We start from the raw sequence: 25,663 nt of genomic DNA on the forward strand, positions 1-25,663 counted from the left end.
GAGATTATAGGAATTAGAGACACTCAGGGTTGGAATCATTTTTTCCATTGGTTTACAAACAAGCTGGGTAAGCCATGGAACTCTTTTCCACAGAGATTTTGCTTTGATTTTTACAAGCATTAAAGGAAGAAGTAAAAGTCATTTCATGGTATTCCAGGGGAGAAAGGGCCTAAAATTCATCTGAATTCTTTCCCATTGTACGCTAGTCCACTCAGGACTGACTCTACAACTGCCCATTTGACTTTGCGCCATATTAGAGATGTGACTTCAGGCACATCACTGCATCTTCTTGTTCCTCAGCCCTCACGTGTATAACCCCTGGGGCACTCTAGAGAACAGTTACCCAAACCTGCCTAGTGAGTCAGTTCTGCAGAATATCAGTGGGTTACCATTCTCTTCCTCTGCCTCCCTTCCTTCCCTTTCTAGGCTTCCGTGCAAATATGCTCGGCACATGGTACTTTCACAACTGTAGATGAACAGAAAATATCAGTCAGTCAGCAAGTATAGTGAACAAAGTGCGTGACTGCCCAGAGACAGTTTGCTCTCCTGAGCCATGCTGTCAACACGTCTTCTGGGTACCCACCCTGGTGGGCTTCATTATCTCACCTGCAGACAACCCTTGGCCCAACAGGTGCTGTCTGCTGAGCCAACTCCCATGTCTGGCAGGCAAGCAGCTGGATTTCTTGTTCTAACAGTTGCCACCTTCCTCTCTCCCTCAGCTGTCCTTGATCCATCCCTCCCTCCCTCCCTCCCTCCCTCCATCCCTGTCCCCCATCCTTCCTTCCTTCCCTCCCTTCCTGTCCCCCATCCTTTCCTTCTTTCCATTGGACATCACTTTCAGCTTCTTCTGAACCTTTCTTTTTCAAATACTTCCAGTGTCCTTTGCCATGCCACTTTCCGTGGGGCAGCCAAGTGTTGGCTTAGTGTCTCATGACACTCATGATAACAGGAATGTTGGAAAGTGTGTAGCAAACTGCGGTCTGTCAAATATAAGCCTTCCCAAATATTCTATGCAGAAAAGTTCTGAGACTATATAACCTTAGGAAATACTATTTATGCCTCTTACTCATGGTGAGTCCCACTGCTGATTCCTCAGACATGCCCTGTGAGAAAGAATCTGTTGAAACTGTTTATTTTCAAGCTCCCCAAACTTTTTGCTAAGAAACCATCTTTCTGACTAGTAATAGCCACTGACATGCAGGAGAAGTGGTGTTTGTGGACCACAGTGTAAGAAACATTGAACTTGATGCTCTCTGAGGTCGGTTCCAGATCTAGAGCTCTGGTGTATTCATTAGCTGATGGTTCCCTTGAAAGGCACAAGGACCTAACATGGCAGGAATGTGATGCTGGACAAGCAGTCTTCAGTGGGGGAGGACGAGCATATTAATCAAGGTTCTTCTGAGAAACAGAACCAACAGGGGGGGTGCGTGTGTATACAAAGAGAGAGGTTGAGACAGAGATTGAGATATTTAAGGAATTGGCTCACATGAGTGGAAGCTACCAAGTCCAAACACTGCAGGTTAGGCCAACCAGCCTTCATGAACTGGTGTTGCATTTCAGGTCCCAAGGCAGTCTGCTGTCACAATTCCCTCTTCCTCAGGGGACTTCAGTCTTTTTCCTATTAAAGGCCTTCAACTGAATGGAGGAGGGCCTCTCATGATATGGAGAGTAATCTGTTTTACCCAGGGTCTACTGATTTAAATGTTAATCTCACCTAAAATTACCTTCACAGAAATATCTTGAATAATTTTTGACCAAATAGATGGGTACTGTGGCCCAGCCAAGTTCACACATTACTTTAACTGTCGCCATGGGGAGGGCAGTTATGGTGATAAGTCCTTGATGGCCATGAGCCACTGGGGAATGATACCTTGAGGGGAGGAGTGGGCACAGAAAACAGTGCCCAATTTATCTTTTTGCTGTGGCCCTGGCTATAGCAGTTATGTTTCAAAAGCACTGGCCAGTAGGTCTTGCTCATTAAAACACGTTTTGAGATCGACAAGTAGAATGGAGACAACCAGGCACATTAATTCTGTGGCATAGAGGTGATCTGCTATGTGCTTCTCCTGCGAGTAACAGAGAGAAAATCTTGAGCAATCTCTCACATGGTATAGGATGAGCTGTGAGCTTTCATCTCTGTCATAAATCAAAGTATTTTACTGGGTTCTGTGGGTGAGGATTTATGTAACACTTTTAATTAAGGTAACTGCAAGGGAATGGAAAGAACTCTTTAGTAAGTGACTGTAAGGAGTGGATAACGCCCTTCCCCTCCCCACCTGGGGAAGATGAGGCTCAGCCACTAATTGGTGTAATTAGTGGGAAGATTTCCCCCTTTCTCTCCTCTCTTCAGCTTTGGAGCACTTAGGCTCTTTGTTTTTGCATGCTTGGCTGCTCCTTCTTTCCTTTATGAAGTTCAAGTTGCTTTGGGGTTTTCCTTGAGTCCCCTTTTCAGAGAGTAATTGGGAGACTCAATCATGCCCTCAGGGTGACTGTGCTGTCTAGTCCTGGGTGAAGCTAGGAGTCAAAAGTTGGGCTCTGGTTCTTTAAAATCCCTTGTTAGAATTAGTTTGATGTGTTTTTTACGAAGTCCTTTTGTGGTAAGCTTGAATTTATCATTGAGAAAAGACTCTTGTCTTTTTAAAAGAAGGCAACCCCCAAACAGAGCAGAAACATGTGCTAATTTGTGTGTTGCTGTGGACATAATTGAATACAAATTTTATTTCCTACTACACCTGTTAATCAGAGAGAAGGGAGGAGAATAAAGTTGGAAGAAAGAGGAGACAAAGGTTTAGAATGTAATTAACAATAATTGAGGAAAAATAGTCACTCAAAGGTTTTTTCCAAGGAGGCTGATCCCACTGATAAAAATGGCTCTGTTCTCTTTGCTGTTTCCTTGTGATGCAGGAGAACATGCAGGAGAACTTCAGGGATCAGAAGCTCTGGGGAGCCTCTGATTTGAGCTCCCCATACAGGGTAAGAAGAGGCTTTGTGAATCACATAGAAACCAACTGCTGGTAACTGGGGACAGTGCGCAAAAGGGGCTTTTGATGCCAGGCTGGTTTAAAGTTCAAAAGCCAAACCAAGCTTCTTTCAGAAGATTTAGCTCTAGTAGGTTTGAGTGCATTATTTGAAAGGTGTTCTATTAAAATCTGAAGACATGGCTTACATATAGCATTACTTGGCAGATCCTTTACATACTATTGAGAAATAGTTGACTCTAAAGTGTTTTATTTCTTCAAATCCTATGCTGATTTTATATCCCGTTAAATATAATAATGGGTTATGGGTGGTGTTTTTGTTTCCCTAATATTGAGTGCTCCTTTTTTATTAAAAGTATAATTGAACTTGAATCTGTATCTAGTAGAAGCATAACTGATGGGATCACCAAATCATAATTTAGAAAGCTCTTTCCATATTGCTGTAGTTGCAAAGCTTGGTTGCACAGTATAATCACCCCAGAAGCTTTGAAAAATCTCAATATCCAGACCATTTAAAAAAAAAACGGGTAGGGCCCAGACATCAGTATTTAAAAAATTCAGAGAATTCCAGTGTGCAGAGTTAAGAACCACTTATCTAAGTGAAATTAAACTTTGTAGGGCTGGTAGACCTAATATGCAGTAGTACATGTTATAAAAAACAACAACCCATCTCTTTGTCCAGCACCCCCTGCTGGTCCTCCTGGAGCTCTGCTGGTCTCAATGGGACTAAAAGCTCAGGGTCCTTTCTGCCTTCCTTCCAGTGGCATTCAGATAAATGTTTGCCAGTCCACTCGCTGGAATAAAAAAGCTCTGATTTCCAGATTCTGTAAATTCTCCCAGCATGGTCAATTTTACCCTACCAATGTGCAACCGGGGAGCATGGGGTTGGGAGGAGAGGTGTACAGTTAGCTCCCATGGGCCAGTGTAAGCCCGCTCCAGACACCAGTGCCTCCTTCTCAGCTTTAGATTTGCTCTCCCCCTCCTCTATGCCCACCCCCAGATACTCCTGTCTTCTTTAGGGGCACTAGTGGTTTGAGCCACCTAGGTGAATACTTTTCTGTTGTATGGTGTTCTGCTCAGCTAACAGAGCACCTCCCCGCCCCCCCCCCCCCCCACTTAAAAGAGTATAGATAACCTTGGGAAAACACCAAGGGAAGGTGTCGAAGGCTGGGAATATTTGGGCAATTAGCATTCTGGGTTGTACTTTAACCTGTGAGCCTAAGGTGAGTTATAGATACAGCTCTAGGTGCTCCAGCTGACTATAGGAGGTTTCTGAGCCTGCTGAGTTGAGGGCCAGGCTCTGAATCAGAATAAATTCACCAAAGCTAATAGCGGAGCTCCTGGGAGGGAACCTGCCAGCCTTCTCTGGTTGACTGACTTCTACCTCAACACAAGCTACATGCCCCTAATTCTCGTCCCCACTCACCACAAAGTACTTTCACATGACTTTTCTCATTGAATCGCTTCAGCACACTTAGGAAGGCCAAGCAGATGCTATCTTCGATCTGCAGGTAAAGAATTCTGCTGAAGCTCAGAGAGGTTAAGTGCTGTGACTCACCCAAGTTTGAGCAACTTAGCCAAGCCTTAAGTGGTAGAGCCCATGACTTGAACCCAAAGCTTCTGACCCCAAGTTTAATGCTCTCCTGACACATGGCCTTGGTCTGTCAGCCATCTCCACAGACACATGGGGTAGGCAACTTAGGTAGAGAAGGAAGTGAGATGAAAAGCAGCAGATTCCTGCCTTCTGGTCTTGTGAACTAATTCTTTGCCAGTCCTGGTTTGGAAAGCATGCTTCCTGAAATGAATGTAATCTGACGAAGAACATGTTCCAGCTTGGTAAATATTAAGTTGAGGGTGCAGGACAAATGGCTTATAGAATATGAACGGCATTGATGAACTGTAATTCCAAAAATAGAATCAGGAACAACCTCTGTCAAGAATGAGTCAGACCTAGAGGACACCTGGGACTCCAAGAAGTGGCTTCAGAAATATGGTTTGAAAGCCCAGAAGCTGACCTTTTATGACGTCCTTGCTGACTGCTGCTTCCGCCATGCTGATGGAGTTGTTGATGTGAAAGCCAAACCAGAGGATGAGTCCATGCAGACCAGTGCGGTGAGTGAAGTGAACTCCTGGGCCAGGCTGTGGGCTTCCGTTGATGTCTTGGGTGGGTAAGTCCTCCCTCAGATCAGAACCCAGGGCAGGGACCAAGGTTGAGAGGCAGCGTGGAGGGAGACCAGCTTGGGTTTCCCTGAAGGAAGATACCCTTGTGTTTCCCACCTTGCACTTCTCTGAATGGTACTTGTGGGAGTGGAGACCAAGTCTGGGAATGGTTTCTGAATATAAGTGGATTATACAATAATGATACATAAGCCAGGAGCTGGGTTTGTAGAAATTCAGGCATTATGGGTCTCAGAATTATTCAGCCTTTTTAAAAGAGAAGCCCTTTTTTTGTTTCCCCATATTGAATGGAAGAGAGAAACTGCTGGTGAAGATGCCCGAAGCAGGCATCTCTGTGGTCTTCTTGTATTGTCACTCTCTTAAAGATGCATTAGTCTAGTGACTACCAGCCAGCATCTAGTGGATTCCCAGTAAATACAAAATCAAATCCTCTAAGGGATCATAGCACCGGAAGGGTGTGTATTTAAAACTCTTGAAAGGTATAGGTCTGTTGTGTGAGTGGGTCTGAAAGGAGGACTACATCCTTCTCAAAGTGTCTGACTCTGGCTCACAAGTGAAGGATAATGAATGAGTGGCTCCTAAACTTTAGCATGAGTGAGTCAGTGGGTTTGAGGTGGGGCCCAGATGATGCTGAAGCTGCTGGTCCAGAGGCCATAGTCTGAGGAACACTGATTTGTAGACAGTACTCAGAAGATTATCACAAGTTTAGAATTACGGAAAGACTAAAAAGTATCACGATATGAAACAAAATCAGTATAAAGTGAATAGTCCAAAATTGTAAAACTGAAAGAAAGCCCTTTTAGAAGGTAATAAAGGCCCAGGTCCACATTGTGAAGTGAAAACCAAAATGTGAGCAACAGACCAGATGTGCCAGTAAGAGCAGCCCAGCGGAGAACTGGAGAGGAAATCAAGGTCCTCTGATAAACTGTCACTTTATGTGTCCTCCAAGGCTCCAATTCAGTGTCACCACTGAGATGTCTGTCAGTCCTACCGAGGTGAAACCCCAGTCTCTTTGCCACTCCTTAGGCTGGCTGTCCACTGGGCTCAACAGGTCCTCCTGAGGAAGGGCTCTTTCCTTGGGGGCTCCATCAGCTAAATGATGTAGTGTTTTATCCCTCATATTGCCATGTGTTTACAGTGAACTGCAAGGAGAAAAATGTAAAAATTGGATGAGAAAAATGCAGAATTGGGGCGCATGGGTGGCTCAGTTGGTTAAGTGTCTGACTCTTGATTTTGACTCAGGTTATGATCATTGATGATCATGATCATCAAACCCGGGTCATGAGATTGAGTCCTGCTTTGGACTCCACTCTGAGTACAGAGCCTGCTTAAGATCCTCTCTCTCTCTCCCTCTCCCCCTGCCACTCGCATTCTCTCTCTCTCTCTCTCTCTCTCTCTCTCTAAATAAATAAATAAATAAATAAATGAAAATGAAAAGAAAAAGAAAAATGCAGAATTGACAGAAGACTTGTTTCCTGTCTCATATACCAGGATGCAGAGTAATTGCCATGTTGCAGGGAAATCTCATTTGTGGGTTCCCTCCCCCAGCACAGTTTTCTGATTTTGTAGTCATTATTCAGTAATGTTATTAGTTCAGGAAATCGTACGTAACTAGATTTTCATTTTTAAAATACATTAGGCCGTGAATATTTAAAAATACCAATCCCTGTCAATTTAAACATAGCTTACTGCGAGAGCTGGTGATGATGTGGGTTGTTCAAGCCCGTCTCTAAAACTGATTTCTCCTTATTCTTGATGCTTTTGAATGAAATCTTAACAGGGACAGTTTGAAGAGTGTGGCTTATAAATGGGGAATTTTACCTCAAATTTCTTGTGCTAAAGGATGATATAGTAGAAGTTGAGAAGTGTACAGTATAGCTATCTTCATTCACAGATATTGATGAAAAAAGGGACAATTATATTTTCAGTATTTGGGGCTACAGATCTGAAACTGGATTTATACTTAAATTTGTGATGTGTGTGAGGTAGGAAATAAGTTGATTATTTAGGGTTCCTCCAGATCCCTCAAACTTGTAACTCTAAAACCTGGTTTGTAGGGATGGATCCAGGTACCTGTTTACACTGAGAAATAAGTGACTAAAAAGGCCGTGCTATGTGGTGTTTCTAAGATGGATGAGCAGGTATGAGGAGGAGACAAAAATGCATTTTCAATTAGAGGATTTCAGGCAAAGTCTAGTAAGTTGATATTTGGGGCACCCCTTAAGTCACATTGCATTCATAAGTGCTTATGCTGCTTGTGCACAAGGCAGCCTTGATGTTCACAAACCCACTGTAGTCTCACCATTTATTCCTCCAATAGAAATTTATTGAGCTTTCACTAGGTGTCAGGCTGTGTGCTCTGGATTTGGAGTAAGAAGACCTGGGTGTAAATGCTACTTCTCCAGTTACTAATTTTGAGATGTTGAGCAAATAAATAAACTGAGTTTTACTCTCCACATCTGTAAAATGAGTGGTGTAAAGTCCAAATTAAAAAATGCATGTCTGAGCACAGTGCCTGGCACTTAGGAGATGCCTGGTAGATGTTACCTTCCTTCTTCTTCTTCTTTTTTTTTTTTTTAAATTGCAAACATTGTGAATCAGAAATGAGCATTTATAGAATGCCCATGTGCTTTATACATAAGGTGAGTATTTGTGCTCTCATAGCACACACAAGAAGACAAAGTCATAGGGCCTCTGAGAGGTTAGGCCATGAGGTGGCAGGGTTTGAACTCCTATCTGCTGGGCCCTCACACTGTGCTTTTCCCATCCTGACACTCTGTTGTCTGACACCCGCGTTCACATAACGTATGGCCTGGTGTGTTTTCATCTGGGAGCGCATAAGGCACAATTGGAAAAGGCCATGTGACGGGATGGAGAATAGGGAGAACTCCCGTGTGACAAGAACATGGTGAGAGCAAGAGAGAGGACATCTTTCTTCTTCCATCCTTGTGCCTGAAATGTGGTTCCTCTGGTGCCTGTCTTGGGAACATCAAGACCGATCTCATCATGCCCTGCAACCCTGTTCACATCAATCACCACCAGGTCTCTCAATTCTCATCCTTGTGTGGCTCTGACATCCCTTCTCTGAGCCCCCTCCATCCCTCTTGCCTCCTAAATTCCCTCCACTGTGCCCTCTGGCACTAGAAGTCGTCAGTACACCCATGATAGCCAGTGCCCTGCAGTGTTCCCTTCGCCTGCTTGTCTGGATTCTCTCTTGAGGACCCTGGTTTCACTGCCTTGGACCTGTGGGCAGGAGAGGTGGGTGGCGGCCTCATTCCTCATTGCTGTTTCTTGATCATTCTCCCTCCCCCTTCCCATGTCATCAGAATGTACCACCCACAGCACCTCCTGAGGCTAACATCTTCTGAGCCCCAGGTCACCCCCATCAGTAATTGAAGATTATAGCTTCTGGCTTGCTGTCCCTGGCTCCAGCTGTTTTTAATGTCAATCCCATGAAAATGACCCTTCCTACACCCTGACCTTTCATTTCTCTGACCTCCTCTTCAGTGACTTCCTCCTACACCCCCTCTCTTCCACTCCTGCCATAGGCATCCCCTTGACCTAGTCATTACAAATAACGCTGCCATCATAACCCACATAATCAATTCCGAAGATACCACTTTTTGACCTCTTCTTTTAAGGTCATTTCGTCTACTACCCTGATTCCAATCTTTCAACCCCACCGGGATTATACATTTTGTTGTTTCTACTCCTTGTTCTCTGTTCTCTCTTTCCTTTTTTCCCCTCTCATACATGCTCAACTACTTTTCCTCTCTTACATTATTGTGCTTATCTATGAAACCCCAACCCTGGTAAAATTCAACACTCAGCCTTTTCTGCCTTATAGCTGCACAGTTGACTGCATTAGAAGAAATCGGAGAAAAGCACCCAGCCATGGTGCCTGGCTTCCCTTTAAATTCCTGACCTCTAGCTTCACATGGATCGCTTGTGCTGCCACCAGTCCTTCTGTGCTTTTCCAAACCACTCAGATGCTCATTCTCTAAGATGTCTACTCTTTTCTTCTCAAACTTCAAATATCTTCTCCTCTTTGCTCTCAGCAAGTGACCTTTGCTTCCCATTTCACTGAACATTGGCGTGAACATCCATAAGCATCCACCTCATATCTACAAATCCCCCAACATTTGCACCTATATGTTCCACCTTATTTTTTCTAGGATGGCTGAATTGTCCTTACTTTTGTTTAAGGCCAGCCCCTCAGTATGTGCACTGATCCCTATTCCCCATTTATTCATTCTCCCCCTTTCTATATCAATATTGTTCTCATTTCTGGCTCTTTCCCATCAGCACACAAACATAGTGTTCTTCCTCACATCTTAAAAATACAGTTTTTTTGGGGCACCTGGGTGGCTCAGTCGGTTAAGTGTCCAACTCTTAATTTCGACTGAGGTCATGATCTCAGGGTCATGCAATGGAGCCCTGGGCTTGGAGCTGCTTGAGATTCTCACTCCCTCTCTCCCTCTGTCCCTCCCCTGCTTCCTGCTTACACTCTCTCTCTTCAAACCAAACCAAAACAAAAAACCCAAAACACAATTTTTTTTAAAGATTTTATTTATTTATTTGACAGAGACACAGCGAGAGCGGGAACACAAGCAGGGGGAGGGGCAGAGGGAGAGGGAGAAGCAGGCTTCCCATGGAGCAGGGAGCCCGACGCAAGGCTCGATCCCAGGACCCTGGGATCATGACCTGAGCCAAAGGCAGATGCTTAACAACTGAGCCACCCAGGCGCCCCCAAAAAACAATTTTTGACCCCCATATTTATCTCTAGTTTTACATCATTTGCCTCATTCCTCTGCTCCTCTTTAGAATTCAACTCCTCAGGAGTTTTATACATTCCCTTTCTCCAGTCTTGCAGTTTTCCTATGCCTTCATGAATGCACTCCAATTGGGCAAGGCCCCCTCTCCACCAAAACCCACTCTTTCCAGGGATACCTGAATTGCTAAATCCAGGGGTCAGTTCTCAGTCTTGCTCTTACTTGACCTACTATCAACACTGATATAGTTACTTCCTTGAACTTTTTTGCTTGCAGAGAAAACACTGTCCTGTTTTCCTCCTACTGACTGTTCTTTGTCAGTGTTCTTTGTTTCTTCTTTCCCATGTCTCCAGCCTCTAAATGCTGAAGGGCCTCAAGGTGCAGTCCTCGGACCTTTTCTTTCTCTGTAACCATTCTCTACATGATCTCATCTAGTCCTGTGGCTTTTAATACTGTGTGCGTGCGGGTGACTTCTACATTGGAATATCCAGCCCTGAGTCCTTCCCTCCTTTCCTCCTGACTACTTGCCATGTCACTAGGATATCTGATAGGCACCTCGAGCCTAGCACATCAGATACAGGTCCAGATCTTCCCCTTCAAGGCTGCTTTTCCATAATCTTCCATCAATTCATTGCAACTCAATTTTTATAGTTATGTGGGCTGAAAACCAGAGAGTCATTCCATAAGTTCTCTCTTTTCTCTCATATCCACATTGGACCTCACATTAAATGCTGTTAGTTCTATCTTCATAACATGTCTATAATTCAGAATCCGACCACTTCTCACCACTTTCAATACTACCCCTGGTCCATGCCACCTAACTGATCTCCTGACTCCCTGCTTCTGCCCTTGACTCTCTGCTGTCTATTCTCAACAGAGTAACCACAGTATCCTTTACTTACTTACTTATTTATTTATTAAGTCAGCTCCATGCCTCACATGGAGCCCAATGCAGGGCTTGAACTCACAACCCTGAGATCAAGACCTGAGCTAAGGGGCACCTGGGTGGCTCAGTCGGTTAAGCGGCTGCCTTCGGCTCGGGTCATGATCCTGGGGTCCTGGGATCGAGCCCAACATCCGGCTCCCTGCTCGGCAGAGAGCCTGCTTCTCCCTCTCCCTCTGCCTGCCACTCTGTCTACTTGTGCTCTCTATCAATCTGTCGAATAAATAAATAAAAATCTTTTAAAAAAAAAGACCTGAAACCTGAGCTAAAATTGAGAGTTGGGCACTTAGACGACTGGACCACCCAAGCGCCCCGCCACCTTTAAAATGATATTTATATAAATTAAGTTTTAAAATTATAAATAAAACTTAAAACTTAAATCATGTCATTTGTCTAAGAGGGTAGATCTTAAAATAGATCATCACAAGAAAAAAATTTATAACTGTGTGATAGTGTTACCTAAATTTATTGTGGTAGTCATTTTGTACTGTACGCATATATCAAATCATATTGTGTATGTAATATAATGTTATATGTCAATCATATCTTAATTTTTAAAAATGTGTCACTTCTCATGTTAAAGCCCTTGGGTAGTTCCTTTTTCACTCAGAGAAGCTAGAGTCATTTCCATTAGCTAGTGGACTTTATGGAGTCTGCTTCTGGCCCTCCTCACACTGCTCTGGCTTCATCTTACTCCTTCCCCGAGCTTACTCTGTTTCAACTACACCAGCCTTCCTAAAATTCTACAGACATGCTAGGCAGACTCTTACTCTTACCTCAGGGCTTTTGCATTTGCTTTGTCCTCAGACTTCCCCCCAGACCTCCGTATGACCACACTCCTTGTTCCTGCTGGTCTCTGTTCATATTTCTTCTTCTCTTTGTGGCCTTCTTTTTTCAGGTTTTAGCTTCTTCATCCTCCCATCCTCTGTTCTCCATTCTCTTCCACAGAATTTGTCATCGTCTGACCTGCTGTGTAATTGTTTATTATCTAGCTCTTCCCCTGTAGTGTGAGCTCCATGAAGGCAGGAATTTTGGTCTCTGTTTATGGATTGTATTGCTGCTGCCTACAAGATTTTACTGCTGGTGGCATGGAGTCGTGCTTGATAAATTCATAAATTGGTTGGGTGAGCTCTCTGTTTGGGAAGCCATTGTCCTCAGACCAGTTTTGTATGTGCCAGTAAAGGGTGCTAGGTGTGTAATGGGGGTTCTTGGCTATTTTTCTTCATTTGGAGCTGGGAGTAACAATGGAAAGATGTTTTATGTGAATCTCAAGTCCCACCTCCTCTAGGTAGTCCTCCTGACCCTCTAGTCCATGAGGATGCTTTCTTCTTTGCCAGATTGCCCAGTTATTATTGTCTCAATCCAGTGTCTATACTCTGCCTTGCTAACTTTCTCTCTCTCTGTGTGTGTGTGTGTGTGTGTGTGTGTGTTTCCCTGCTGGAAACATCTTCTCTGGGGCCCAGATGGGATTGCACATGTCTTTCTGACCATCATGTATGACATCTGGCACAGGGCTCCACATAGAGCAGGCCCCAGTGCATGTTCTGTTGAACTAGCAGTTGAATGATTTTACCATGGGAGTGAGTGCTAAGAGCTGTATAAATAAGACAAGATGGGGTACCATCTGGAGATGACTTTGAATGGTCTGAGTGGCTTCTATTCTTTGTCTTTTCCTTAGGAGACCAACAAGAAGACAGTCCATGCGAAATACTGCAGTAGATTTGTTCATGCTCCCTGGAAGGATGGGAGCTTGGTCCACGTCTGCATTACCAAGGACAAGTGTACATGGTACAGCGAGAGAATCCACACAGTCCTTGCCCAGATTCAGAGGAGGTTGGTATATTTGCAGGAGGGTACAAGTGGTTTAGTCTCTCTTGAAATTCAAATCTGCTTGACCTCTTCGTAAAAGCTTAACCACGAGAAACAGCCAATTAACCTTGCTAAGTCAGGGTTGGTATCTGATTGATGCCTTGCTGGTGGCCTTGTTGTTAACAATAGAGAGGGATGTTCAGATCTAATTCCAAGCTGCCTTGATGCCAGTGCAGACTCTTAAAAACCAACTTATGTTGGTTGCACATCACTATAGGAGGCTAAGGAATGCTTCTGCTCATGTCTTGCATTTTTTGTGGGCCATAGGTATACTGCAGATTGTATTACACCTGTCCTCTGCACTCTTGCATATTACATTTCAAGGCAACTGTTAACAATGTTGTGAAGTATTTGAATACAATGGAATAATATATATGCAGCTAAAAATAACTTCATGGGATCTCTCTCAACTCTGCTGGTTCTTAAAATCTTCCATTGCTAATGCATCTGATAAACTAATGCTGTGACTTCAGCATCAGCCCCATGGGGATGATCTACCTTAATGCTTTCACCTCCCTGATGCCAGAGGACAGCTTTAGACCACAAAGATCAAATCCATTTAGGTGCATGGCCTCTGAGGTCAGATAGAGCTGGATTCTAATACCAGCTCTGCCACTTGCTGTGTGACCCTGGGCAAGTTAGTTAATGTCTTTGTTAATGTCAGTTATGTCAGTTTATTCATTTATAAGTGGGAATAATAATGCCATTTATAAATGTGCTCTGTGGATTAGAGTAGATTCTAAATCTAATGAGTATAGGCTAGTGCCCAACCTGCAGTAGCCACTTAAAAATGAGAGTTCCCTCCATCCTTCCATGTTTTCTGTTATAAAATCACAAGCTGCAGATCCCTGTCTGCCCTTCTATGAACTCTTCAGAGCCCCAGTTTCTCAAAACCCAGCTGGTGATGGGCAACTTAGAACAAATAATCCTTGTGTCTGGAGCCTTCTCTGCTAATGGTTTTGGAGCTGACTTTTGGGGAGAGTAGTTTGTATTTCAGGCCTGGGGAAAAGGATGCTGTTTAAAAGACACTCCACTTGGTCCCTGCCAGGTCTCTTTGTCCCTCTCCACCCCCAAGTGTCAGGGGTTGTTGGGAAATTCTCTCCCCTCTTCTGTTTTACAGAAGTCTTTTTGGAGAGTTGGTACCATCTCTCCCTTAAATGTTTGTAGAATTCATCACTGAGGCCATCTGGGCCTGTAATTTTTCTTTGTGGGGAGGTTTTAAACTATGTATTCAATTTCTTCACATGTACATAGAACTGAGGTGAGTAACTGATGTCATCTTTATTTTCAGTCTGCTGGAGGTTATCCATTTTATTAATCTTTTCAAAGAGCCAGCTTTTGGTTTCAGCGGGTTTTTTTCTCTGTACAGTTTTCCCCTTTCTGTGCCATTGATTTCTATTCTTTATTATTTCCTTCTTTCTCATTACTTTGGGTTTAAGTTTCTTAAGATGGATGCTTAGATCACTAATTTGAGACCTTTCTTTCTAATATAAGCATTAAATTTTCTTCTGATATTGCTTTAGCTGCCTCTCGCAAATTATTGACTTAAAAATATTTTTGAATCTCCCTTATAATTTCTTCTTTGAGCAAAGGTTATTTAGAAATATGTTGTTTACCTTTCAAATATTTGTGGATTTTCCTGATAGCTTTTAATTTCGCTGTGGACAGAGGGATACTTTATTATTTCGGTTCTTATAGAGACCTGTTTTGTGTCCCAGAATATGAAGAAAAGCTACACATTCTGTTTTTGTTGGGTGGAGTGTGCTATAAATAGTTCAAGTTGGCTGATAAGTTTGTTTCGGTCTCCCATATTATTACTGATTTTTTGTTGAATTGTTCTACAAATTGTTGAGATAAGTGTTGAAATCTCCAGCTATGGTTGTGGATTTGCCCATTCTTTTTTCAATTCTGTCATTTTTTTTTCCTTCATGTGTTTTGTAACTCTATTAGTAGGTGCATGCACATTTAGGGTTGTTATGTCCTCTTGATGAATCAACTCCTTTATTATTATGAAATGTCCCTTTTTATCTCTGGCAGTATTCCTTGTTCTGAAATCTGCTTTGTCCAACATCAATAGAGCCGCTCCAGCTTGCTTTTGATCATTTTCTGCATGTTTTATCTTTTTTCTATTTTTTTTACCTTTACCTGTTTGAGTCTTATATTGAAATCAGTTTCTTATAGATAGGATATATATGGGTATTGTTTTTTAAATCCAATCTGACCATCTCTGCCTTTTTTTAAAAACTCCATATTGTTCTCAGAAACAAACAAGCAAACAAAGATAATGTAAGGAGTAAAAAAACAAAACAAAACAAAACTGGAGAACCAACCTATTAATCTTCTCAGAAAGATAGAAAATACCACACTCAGAAAGTTGGAAAAGACTGTTATGTAGATAGGTTGATAGATAAATAGATATTAAGAATTATAGGAGCTCTTCACAATATGCCAAAATAAACTATTCAGGGACACCTGGGTGGCTCAGTTGGCTAAGCATCTGCCTTCAGCTCAGGTCATGATCCCAGGGTCCTGGGATCGAGCCCTGCATTGGGCTCCTTGCTCAGCAGGAAGCCTGCTTCTCCCTCCGCCTGCTGCTCCCCCTGCTTGTGCTCTCTCTCTGTCTCTGTCTCTCTCTCTCTCTCTGACAAATAAATAAGTAAATAAAATCTTAAAAAAAAAACTATTCAGTGAGAAAGCTGGAAGATGAAGGCAGTCTCTCTGAAAGCAGAACACAAGCACTCCATGGTTGATGTTAACATACACACATACATACAAATAGATAGCTTATGGACATATATAAAATGAAGGGGAGATCTCACAAGAAAAAATTTCAGAACTGCAAAACCAGTGGTTCCAAACCAAAAGAAAGTTGCAAGGAATGTCTAGAAAATGGGTAATAAAGACCCATTCAGGATGCATCATTACAAAATTTTAAATACTAGAAATAAAAGGTCCTAACAGCTACCATTTATCCCCTCCCCAACCCCTGGTTGGGTTTATTTCGTTTGTTTCTTTTTATCTTTTGGTCTTCTTCAGCCATTTTTCCCACCTTGCCTCTTGCAACCACCAATCTGCTTGTTCTTTGTATCTATGAACTTATTTTTTGTTTTTGTTTTATTTGCTTTAGATTCCACATATAGGAGAGATGATAAAAGTATTTGTCTTTCTCTGTCTGACTTATCTCACTTAGTATATTGCCTTCAAGGTCCATCCATGTTGTTGAAAATGGCAAGATTTCATTCTTTTTTATGGCTGAATGATATTCCACTGTGCGTGTATATATATATATGTATATATATATATATATATACACACACACCACATCTTCTTTATCCATTCATCTATCAGTGGACACTTGGGTTGTTTCCATATCTTGGCTATTGTAAATAATGCTGCAGTAAACATAGGGGTGCATATGTCTTTTCAAATTAGTGTTTTCTTTTTTGCATAATATCCAGAAGCAGAATTGCTGGATTGTGTGGCATTTCTATTTTTTTAAAGATTTATTTATTTATTTATTTATTTATTTATTTATTTGAGAGAGAGAGAGAGAGCACAAGCATGAGGGACAGAGGGAGAAGGAGAGAGAATTTCAGGCAGACTCCATGCTGAGCATGGAGCCCAACATAGGGGTCTCATGACCCTGAGATCATGACCTGAGCCAAAACCAAGGGTTGGATGCTTAACCAACTGTGCCACCCAGGCACCCCTTCTATTTTTAATTTTTGAGGAACCTCCATACTGTTTTCTACAGTGGCTGTACCAATTTACATTCCCACCAACAGTGCATGAGGGTTCCCTTTTCTCCACATCCTGACCAACACTTGTTATCTCTTGTTGACTTGATAATAGCCATTTCTAATCTCTGCTTTTTAATTGGAGTATTAAGACCATTTCCATTTAATGTGATTATTTGATTGGATTTAAATCTAAGATCTTGCTGTTTATTTTTTGTCTCACCTGTTCTTTATTCCCTTTTAACTCTTCTATCTTCTTTTGTTGGAGTATTTTTTATGATTCCATTTTATTTCGACTGTTGGCTTAAACTCTACCTCTTTATTTTGTTTTGTTGTGTGTATGATAGCTTTAGCATTTATAGTATGTATCTTTAACTTACCACTGTCTACTTTCAGATAATATTTCACTTCATCTATATCATAAAAATCTTACAACTTCCATTGCCCCTTCTGTCTTTTCTACTGTTGTCCTACACTTTATTTCCATATGTGATAAACCCACAATACATTATAAATAATCAACTGTCATATAAATAGACTTAAAATGAGAATTAATATATTTTGTATTTATCCACATATTTGATATTTCTGTGGCTCTTTATTCTTTTGTATAGATCCTTGTGCAGGTTTGTTGGTAACGAATTACCTCAGCTGTTTTAGTCTGAAAGACTAATTTACTTTTACTTTTGGAAGATTTTTTTTGTTTTGCTTTATATAGAATTGTAGGTTTATAGTTTTATATTTCAGTACTTAAAATAATATTTCTCCATTGTCCTTTGGCTTGCTTGATTTATGATGAAAACTCTTCTATTATTTTTATGTTGTCTCTGGGTGCTTTTTTTTTATCTTTATCATTGGATTTCAAATTATATATTATGATGTGTGTTGGTTTTTTTTTTTTCATTTTTCTTCTGTTTAGGTTGTTTGAGCTTCTTGTATATATGGGTGTATTGTTTTATCAAAATCAGAAACATTTGGCCATATTTCTCCAAATATTTTTTCTGTTTCCCTCTTTCTCCTTTTTCTTAGTCTCTATATGTATCTTAAACTCCTTGATATTGTTCTATGGGTTGCTTATTCTCTATTTTTTTTTTAGGCTTTTTCTCTGTGTTTCATTTTAAATGGCTTCCTATTGCAATGTCTTCTTTAAGGTTCCCTGATCTTCTGCTAGTGTAATGTCTGTTAATACCATGTAGTGTATTTTTAATTTTGGTAATTGTACATCTCTGTAAGTTTCCTTTTGTACTTGCCATTCCTGTCCTTGTTCTGCTTATACTTTACCTTGCTGAACATATGGATTATATTTATAATAGCTGTGTAACGTTCTTTTCTACTAATTCCAGCATTTGTGTTATTTTAGGGTCTGTTTCTGTTGATCTGTTTTTCTTCTGGTTATGGGTCATATTTTCCTGCTTCTTTGCATGGCTGGTAATCTTTTACTGTAATGCAGACATTTTGAATTTTATGTTCTTGGGTCCTGGATTTTGCTGTATTTTTTTTTCACACTTCCATTATTTTATTTTATTTTATTTTATTTTACTTTATTTTTTTAGTTTTTTTAAATTTTTATTGTTATGTTAATCACCATACATTACATCATTTGTTTTTGATGTAGTGTTCCATGATTCATTGTTTGTGCATAACACCCAGTGCTCCACGCAGAATGTGCCCTCTTTAATACCCATCACCAGGCTAACCCATCCCCCCACCCTCCTCCCCTCTAGAACCCTCAGTTTGTTTTTCAGAGTCCATCATCTCTCATGGTTGGTCTCCCCCTCCGATTTACTCCCCTTCATTCTTCCCCTCCTGCTATCTTCTTTTTCTTTTTTCTTAACATATGTTGCATTATTTGTTTCAGAAGTACAGATCTGTGATTCAACAGTCTTGCACAATTTACAGAGCTCACCGTAGCACATACCCTCCCCAATGTCTATCACCCAGCCACCCAATCCCTCCCACCCCCCACCACTCCAACAACACTCAGTTTGTTTCCTGAGATTAAGAATTCCTCATATGAGTGAGGTCATATGATACATGTCTTTCTCTGATTGACTTATTTCACTCAGCATAACACCCTCCATAACACGCTCCAGTTCCATCCACGTCATTGCAAATGGCAAGATCTCATTCCTTTTGATGGCTGCATAATATTCCATTGTGTATATATACCACCTCTTCTTTATCCATTCATCTGTCGATGGACATCTTGGCTCTTTCCACAGTTTGGCTATTGTGGACATTGCTGCTATAAACATTGGGGTGCACGTACCCCTTCGGATCCCTACATTTGTATCTTTGGGGTAAATACCCAGTAGTGCAATTGCTGGATCGTATGGTAGCTCTATTTTCAACTGTTTGAGGAACCTCCATACTGTTTTCCAGAGTGGTTGCACCACCAACTCTAAAAATGAAAAATAAAAATGTTTTTTTTAAAAAAGGGATTGATAAGATGTTGGTTGAAAAAGGGAAAAAGAAAAATTAAAAAAAAAAACAGTTAAAAAAATTAACTTTGAAAGACTAATGAGTCATGGTAAAAAAGCCATGAATTCTATGTGCAGTATTCCCCTAGTGCTGGAGTTCTTCCATTCTCATTGATCGGTAAACTTGGTCTTGGCTGGCTGTTCGTGCTGATCTTCTGGGGGAGGGACCTGTTGCCGTGGTTCCCAAATGTCTTTGCCGGAGGCAGAATTGCCCTGCCCTTGCCCGTCTGGGCTAAGCAATCTGCTCAGGTTTGCTCTCGGGAGCTTTTGTTCCCTGCAAGCTTTCTGTACAGCGTTGGAGAACGAGAGTGAAAATGGCGGCCTCCTAATCTCCGCCCAGAGGAGCCGAGAACTTGGGGCCCCACTCCTCAGTGCTCCCCCAGAGAAAAGCAGTCAGTCACTCCCGTCTCCCTGGTCTCCGGCTGCACTCCGTGCTCCCCTGGCCTGTGACCAAGCGTTTCTATCTCTGGCACCCGACCCGTGTGGAGTCTCCAAATCCAGCAGAAACCTGCGGTGCGTTCCCGTGCCGCTCTTCCCGGGGGAGGAAGGGGAGTCTCCCTGGATCTGCTGCTTGTTGGGTCTCTGCTGGAGGAGCAGTGGTCCGACTGTTTTGCCGATCACACTTTATGGCGACCCCAAGCTGAGAGCCCATGCCTCGGCTCCGTCTCTGCAGCCGGCTTTCCCGCTCCGATACTTGGGAGCTCTGCTGCACTCAGGCACCCCCAGTCTTTCTGTGACCCCGAGGGTCCTGAGACCACACTGTCCTGCGAGGGTTCCACCCCCCACTTAGCCACTGGAGCGACGTCCCTCAGCGGAGCCGACTTATAAAAGTTCCGATTTTGTGCTCCGCGGCTCTATCATTTGCCAGAAGCAGCCGAGGGAGGCACCCTCCCCCACCATCTATCCTCCTGAATATCGCCTCGGATTCACTTCTCTGCACATCCTACCTTCCAGAAAGTGGTCGCTTTTCTGTTCAGAGAGTTGTTGCTATTCTTTTCTTCGATCTCCTGTTGAGTTCGTAGGTGTTCAGAATGGTTTGATCCCTATCCAGCTGAATTCCTGAGACCAGATGAAATCCAGGTCTCCTACTCCTCCACCATCTTGCTCTGCCCCCCGATTTTGCTGTATTTTTAAAATACATGTTCTATGATGCAGTTATGTTCCTTGGAATCACTTTGATCCTCTGGGGCTTGCTTTTAAGTTATGTTAACATAGGTCTAGGGCAGCCTTTAGTCCAGGACTAATTTGCTCCTACTACTAAGGCAATACCCTTATGAGGACTCTCCTTGATGTCCCATGTATTAAGGAGGCTTTCCCACTCTGGTTGTTTGGAAGATGAAGTAGCCCTGTGTAAGCTCTGAGGTGTTGATCTACTTACTCCTTTATGGTGATTTGTTCCTTAGCTTTAGTAGTTTCTTCACATGCATGCCGTGATCATTACTTAGCCAAAATCTTTAGGGCACCGTCTGCAGATGGCTAGAGCCCATTCTTTCTCCCCTTTTTTTCTCTCTTTTTCCATCCCTTCCCACCCTCTCTGCTTCTATGCAGCAACCTCTTCTTCGTTATTTTGCCTACAAATTCTAGTTGCTTAGCCTTGGTGAGCTCTGAACTCAGTTTCAAGTATTTTTTCCATCTGCCCTGCCCCTCTTCCAGGTCTTGACTGAGGCTGTGAACTTAATTTACATCCTGTTATGGGAGCCTGAGTCCCAATCACAGAAGCAGTCCTGCTCATACAACTGTCTAATGGTTAGTTATTATAGGGATCTGGTGTTGCTTGATATTGTCCATAAGCTTCACTGAAGCTTCAGGAATGTGCTGGCATTACTAACTTGACTGTAGTCAGCAGTGTTAAAAGAATAAATGGTCTGAAATCATAGCTGAGGAAGTAATTTACTTTTGGCTTTGGAACCCAGTATTGGATTTATTTTTCGGTCCTATTGATTTTTCTAGTTCTGTTTTACTTGGATTGATGATGGAGAAGTGGAGGGGGTTAGTGATGAGGGAGCCAGCCCAAATGTAGGATTTTCCACAGAAAACCCTCCAAGTGAGTAATCTACCCACAGAAGATTGCGTATAACCAATACAGCACAGCTTGGCCTTTGTAGATGTATTATTAAGTTCTTAGGAAGATGCTGACATTGCCCACAGGCTCTAAAAATTCACTTTCAACCTATTTCCTGCCTAGGATTAAGTGGCTACAGGATAGAAGTCAAATCCTCTTTGGAAAAGTACGTAATGATTGCGTCTATGTCCTCATTGATACATCTCACTCAATGAAGAGCAAACTGGACTTGGTGAAGGACAAGATCATCCAGTTTATACAGGTTAGATGGAGCTGTCAGGTGCATGGATTTGGGGGCCTTTGTATCATGAATGCATCTGCAGCAGCCTTCACCTGCGCTGGTTATGAGAGGTACACAGGTGACGTTTGCACTCAGATATCCACAGGAAAGCCACCTTAGATAAAAGCTCCCTTTTGCCAGTTAGAGAATCATCAGTTCTCTTTCGCAAGCAGACCCTTCCTGTGGCAGGGTCCTTTCTGTAACACATGGGTTACTAAGGGAGTTTCAGTGTCCACTGCTTCAGGTTTCCTCTGTCCTGAAACCCTCGGTGTGCACACATCTCCATTGTTTTCCAGATGCTCTTCAGCTCAGCACTTATTTTAATTTCCAGTATTTATTAGCAGTGTTGCATGCACTGGCCCCAGAACTGATGTGTGGGAGGAGTGTAGGCTGATGCTTAGGAGTTGCCAGTTCCTATTGCACCTGTGGTGCCTCCGAATTGTGTGACCTAAAGCAGACTGCTTTCCTAACTCCTAGTCCCCACACTTACAGATGGGTATCCTGTACTGTCGCTAATTAGTGGTATCGGTGGGAGTGTTACCACAGAAGATCACTGTGGGGAGTGTTTGCGAGTACAAAATACAGGTTTTAATTTGATAAGCCTGTACTGGAGAAATATGGGCTGGTGGTAGACAAGTGAATAGACGTGTAACCAAATAGCCTTTACGAAAACATGATGACCAAAACAGTGACACCATTTTGGATTTCTCTTCTCTAAGCAGATTGCATTTCCTATGAGTATGCGGTATACCATCAATGCTAGTATTAAAGACAACATTTAATGCCATATTATATATAAAAACTTATGCATGTGTGTAACATATGTAATATATTCATACATATATACATTTGTAAAAGTGTAATCTCCAAACTGTGTTAATTTTATTTAAATATTTTTTGTACTGGAAAAGATTTTCTCTTTCGCATGTAATTTTTAGCTTCCAGAACTGAAAATAGATATCATAGTGACTAAAACTTATCAAACTATGACCTGTCTTAACCTTTTCTTACATCTGAGTGGAACATCTGAATTCTCTCTTACAGGAACAGCTGAAATATAAAAGGAAATTCAATTTTGTGCAGTTTGACGCCCAAGCAGTTGCTTGGCAGGAAAAACTTGTTGAAATCAATGAAGATAATTTGAGAGGGGCTCAGTCCTGGGTTAGAGACATTCAGGTAAGAAAGATGGAGGCCGGGTCTGGGGGAAGAAGCCTGACTTGATCACCTACTGAGTTAATTCATGCCATGGAAGTTCTTGAGAAAGGGCTCTGAGTGCCAAGATGGCAGGGGTTTTGCACACTGATTTTGTTTACAATAGTCACATTCATCCAAGCTCATGAGTCACTATCTTAACATTTAGATAAGACTTTGTTCACAAGACATCATTTCCAGAGCTGCCCTTGGCCCAGATCTCAGCCCTTTTACGAAGATAAATTTCAAAATTTAATTTTTTTGTACTCAAACCTTCAGATTTGATCTTTCTGAGACCTCGTTATTGTTTCAAGTAATATATTGCAGCTATTTTTTGCCAGTGGGTTTTGTTCCAAAATAGTGAACTGGTGGAAACACACAGAGAGAAGCTGGAGAGAGAGGGCAGCAGCAAGATACAGTGAAAAAAGTGAAATAAATTCTTCAGGCCTGCCTTTTACTTGGAGAACCTTAAAGCTACCCCTCTTGGCATTTACCCAGACTACTAAGGAAGGAATTTCCTTTCCTTAAGTTTTCTCTTATCTTGAACTTACCTTAATTTTTTAAAAGTTCTTTTTCCAGAACCATATAGCATTCCAGATATTTGAGATACGCTAAAATTGAAACTAAGGGCTCTTCTCAAAAAGTCAGATGTAGATCACAGACATCTTTAAAATAGTTCAGTACCTGAATTTAGAGTCCCAGATTTGACAGGAAGCCACAAATGGACACTAGTAAACCTCCTTGAATATTGCTTGTGCTGTCATTGGAATGTACCAGAGTTCCCTTGGGATTGGTTTTTTTAAAAAAATGGGAGAAGGGAGAAATAGATTCTGTAAGAAATAATGATGCCTGTAAGATCTTGATCTAACTGGTCACCTTATCCTGGGAAAGAATATCCAATTCATACCCAACTTGATAAATTTCCAGGATTAACCAGTGAAGTTACTTGAGATATATGTTCCCTCCTTTTACAGACCATAGGTAGTAGTTAATTCAGAGCCCACTAATTTAGGGTTTGTCATGACAAAATATTATATACGTAATATCATTAGATAAAAACTAAAATCACTAATGAGTAGAACCAGCCATCTAAATGGCTAAAAATCAAAGTATGATTCTGTTCTCTTCCCAAAAATCTTCACTGAAGCTCTCTTGCTCGCTTGCTGAATGTGCAAAATTTATTTTCAAAATGATCAGATTTCTCTATATTCTTTTGACTGTCTTGGCTCAGGAATCAACCCAATGAATTCAGGACTACCACTCAGGTGTTCTGACACTGCCACGTGCTTTTGTCGGAGCTGTAGTTCCTTGAGCAGGGGTGGGGTCTGGGCCAAGGCTCCTGGGGGAGCAGGGAGGGAGCAGGTGCAAAAAAGGCACTAACTTTCATGTGATTTTTAGTCTGGCTTTCTCCTAGCTTTTCTATCATCTTTTCAACATTCCCTGAACAGTGGGCTTGTCAACAAGACTATTGAGATGGGGCTCAGAGAGAAGAGTTGTTCTGTTTACCATCTGAGCTACATTGCTGCTGCCCAAATGTTGAAGGAGTTTTTTGGTGTGTGTGTTTGTGTGTGTGTGTGTGTGTGTGTGTGTTTAACTTTTTAATTTTAAATCATTTTAGTCTGACAAAAGAGTGGCAGAGATAGTACAGAGGGTGCCTGTATTACCCTTCAGCCAGCTTCCCTAATGTTAACATCTGACATAGCCATAATTCAATTGCCAAAGCTAAGAAAATCACAGGGGACGCCTGGCTGGCTCAGTCCATAGAGCATGTGACTCTTGATCACAGGATCCTGAGTTTGAGCCCCGTGTTAGTTTTAGAGCCTGCTTTAAAAAAAAAAAGTCTATTTAACAAAACAAAAACAAAAACTAAGAAAATCACATTGCTTTATTCACAGACTTCCTTAGTCTTTTTACTAATGTTACTGTTCTGTTCCAAGATTCAATCCGGGGTCCCACGTTGCATTTATTTTTTTAAAAAGTTTATTTATTTTCAAAATATAGTTGACATACAGTTTTATATTAGTTTCAGGTGTACAACATAATGATTTGACAATTCTATACATTACTCAGTGCTCCCCACGGTAAGTGTAGTCACCATCTGTCACCATGAGATATTATTACAATATTATTGACTATATTACCTCTGCTGTACTTTTCATCCCCATGACTTATTTATTTGATAACTGGAAGTTTCTACCTCTTGATCCCCTTCTCCTCTTTCATTCATCCCCCCACATTACATTTAGTTGCAGAGTCTCCTTAGTCTTTTCCAGTCTGTAACATGTCCTCAGTGATTCCTTGTCTTTCATGACCTTGACGCTTTTGAAGAATATTGATCAGGTGTTTTGAAGAATGTCCTTCAATTTAGATTTATCTGATGCTTTCTCAAGGTTAGATTGGGGTTAGAATACCACAGAGGAGATGCGTCCTCCTCAGTGCGTCGTGTTGAGCAGTGTATGATGTTGATATGCCCTGATACTGGTGATGTTAACTTTGAGATTTGGGTAAGGTGGCATCTGCCAGGTTGCTCCCCTGTAAAGTTACTATTTTTTTCTTTTTATAGATAAGACATGTTTTGGATGAGATACTTTGAGGCTATGCACATATCCTTTGTTTCTTAAACATTTACCCACTAATTTTAGCATTCAGTGGTAGATCTTCTCTACAAAATTATTACTGTGCTGTTCTAATGGTGACTTTCTGTTTCCTCCATTCCTTTTACATGTATGTGTTAGAACTCTTCTGTAACTGAGTTCCCCTTTCTCCCTTTTATTTATTCATCAATCATATTTATTTCATTAGGGACTCATGAATATTGATTTACTCTTTTCAGTGATAATACTATTGTTATTTATTTTGTTACTAAGCTTGTCCCCACTTTGGCCATTGGGAACTCTTTTAGGTTGCCCCCTGTGTCCTTCACATATGCATCTGGCTTTTCTTTTTCTTGAATACTTCCTTGCTTTCTGGCTCTATGAGATGTTTCATGATCATCTTCTATTTTCCTAGCCTCAACCCTGGAGTTTACCACATCTCCAAAGAACCCTTGTTTCTTTTATTAGAGAATGGTGTTTATAAACCAAAATCTGGGCATTGGGGTATGCTTATTGCTGCTACTGAACTCACTGCTTCTAGGTCCTCTCAGTGGAGAGAGATGGGAAATATATGTATAA

General features: G+C 41.6%; 1 protein-coding gene across 1 annotated transcript in view; it reads left to right on the plus strand.

The window, feature by feature from the left end:
* Positions 1-25,663, plus strand: part of VWA3B (von Willebrand factor A domain containing 3B) — a 224,257-nt gene that overhangs the window by 83,767 nt on the left and 114,827 nt on the right. Inside the window, exons 8-12 of the mRNA XM_088026217.1 lie at positions 632-636; positions 4,917-5,090; positions 12,550-12,704; positions 21,143-21,281; positions 22,344-22,475. Of these exons, the coding sequence (XP_087882343.1) occupies positions 632-636; positions 4,917-5,090; positions 12,550-12,704; positions 21,143-21,281; positions 22,344-22,475 (605 nt within the window). The remainder of the gene's footprint in view (positions 1-631; positions 637-4,916; positions 5,091-12,549; positions 12,705-21,142; positions 21,282-22,343; positions 22,476-25,663) is intronic.

The sequence above is a fragment of the Eumetopias jubatus genome, unplaced genomic scaffold (genome assembly GCF_037043125.1).
Source record: "Eumetopias jubatus isolate StellerSeaLion01/CBP00866 unplaced genomic scaffold, mEumJub1_p1.0 scaffold_9, whole genome shotgun sequence".
In the NCBI taxonomy this organism is placed as follows: domain Eukaryota; kingdom Metazoa; phylum Chordata; class Mammalia; order Carnivora; family Otariidae; genus Eumetopias; species Eumetopias jubatus.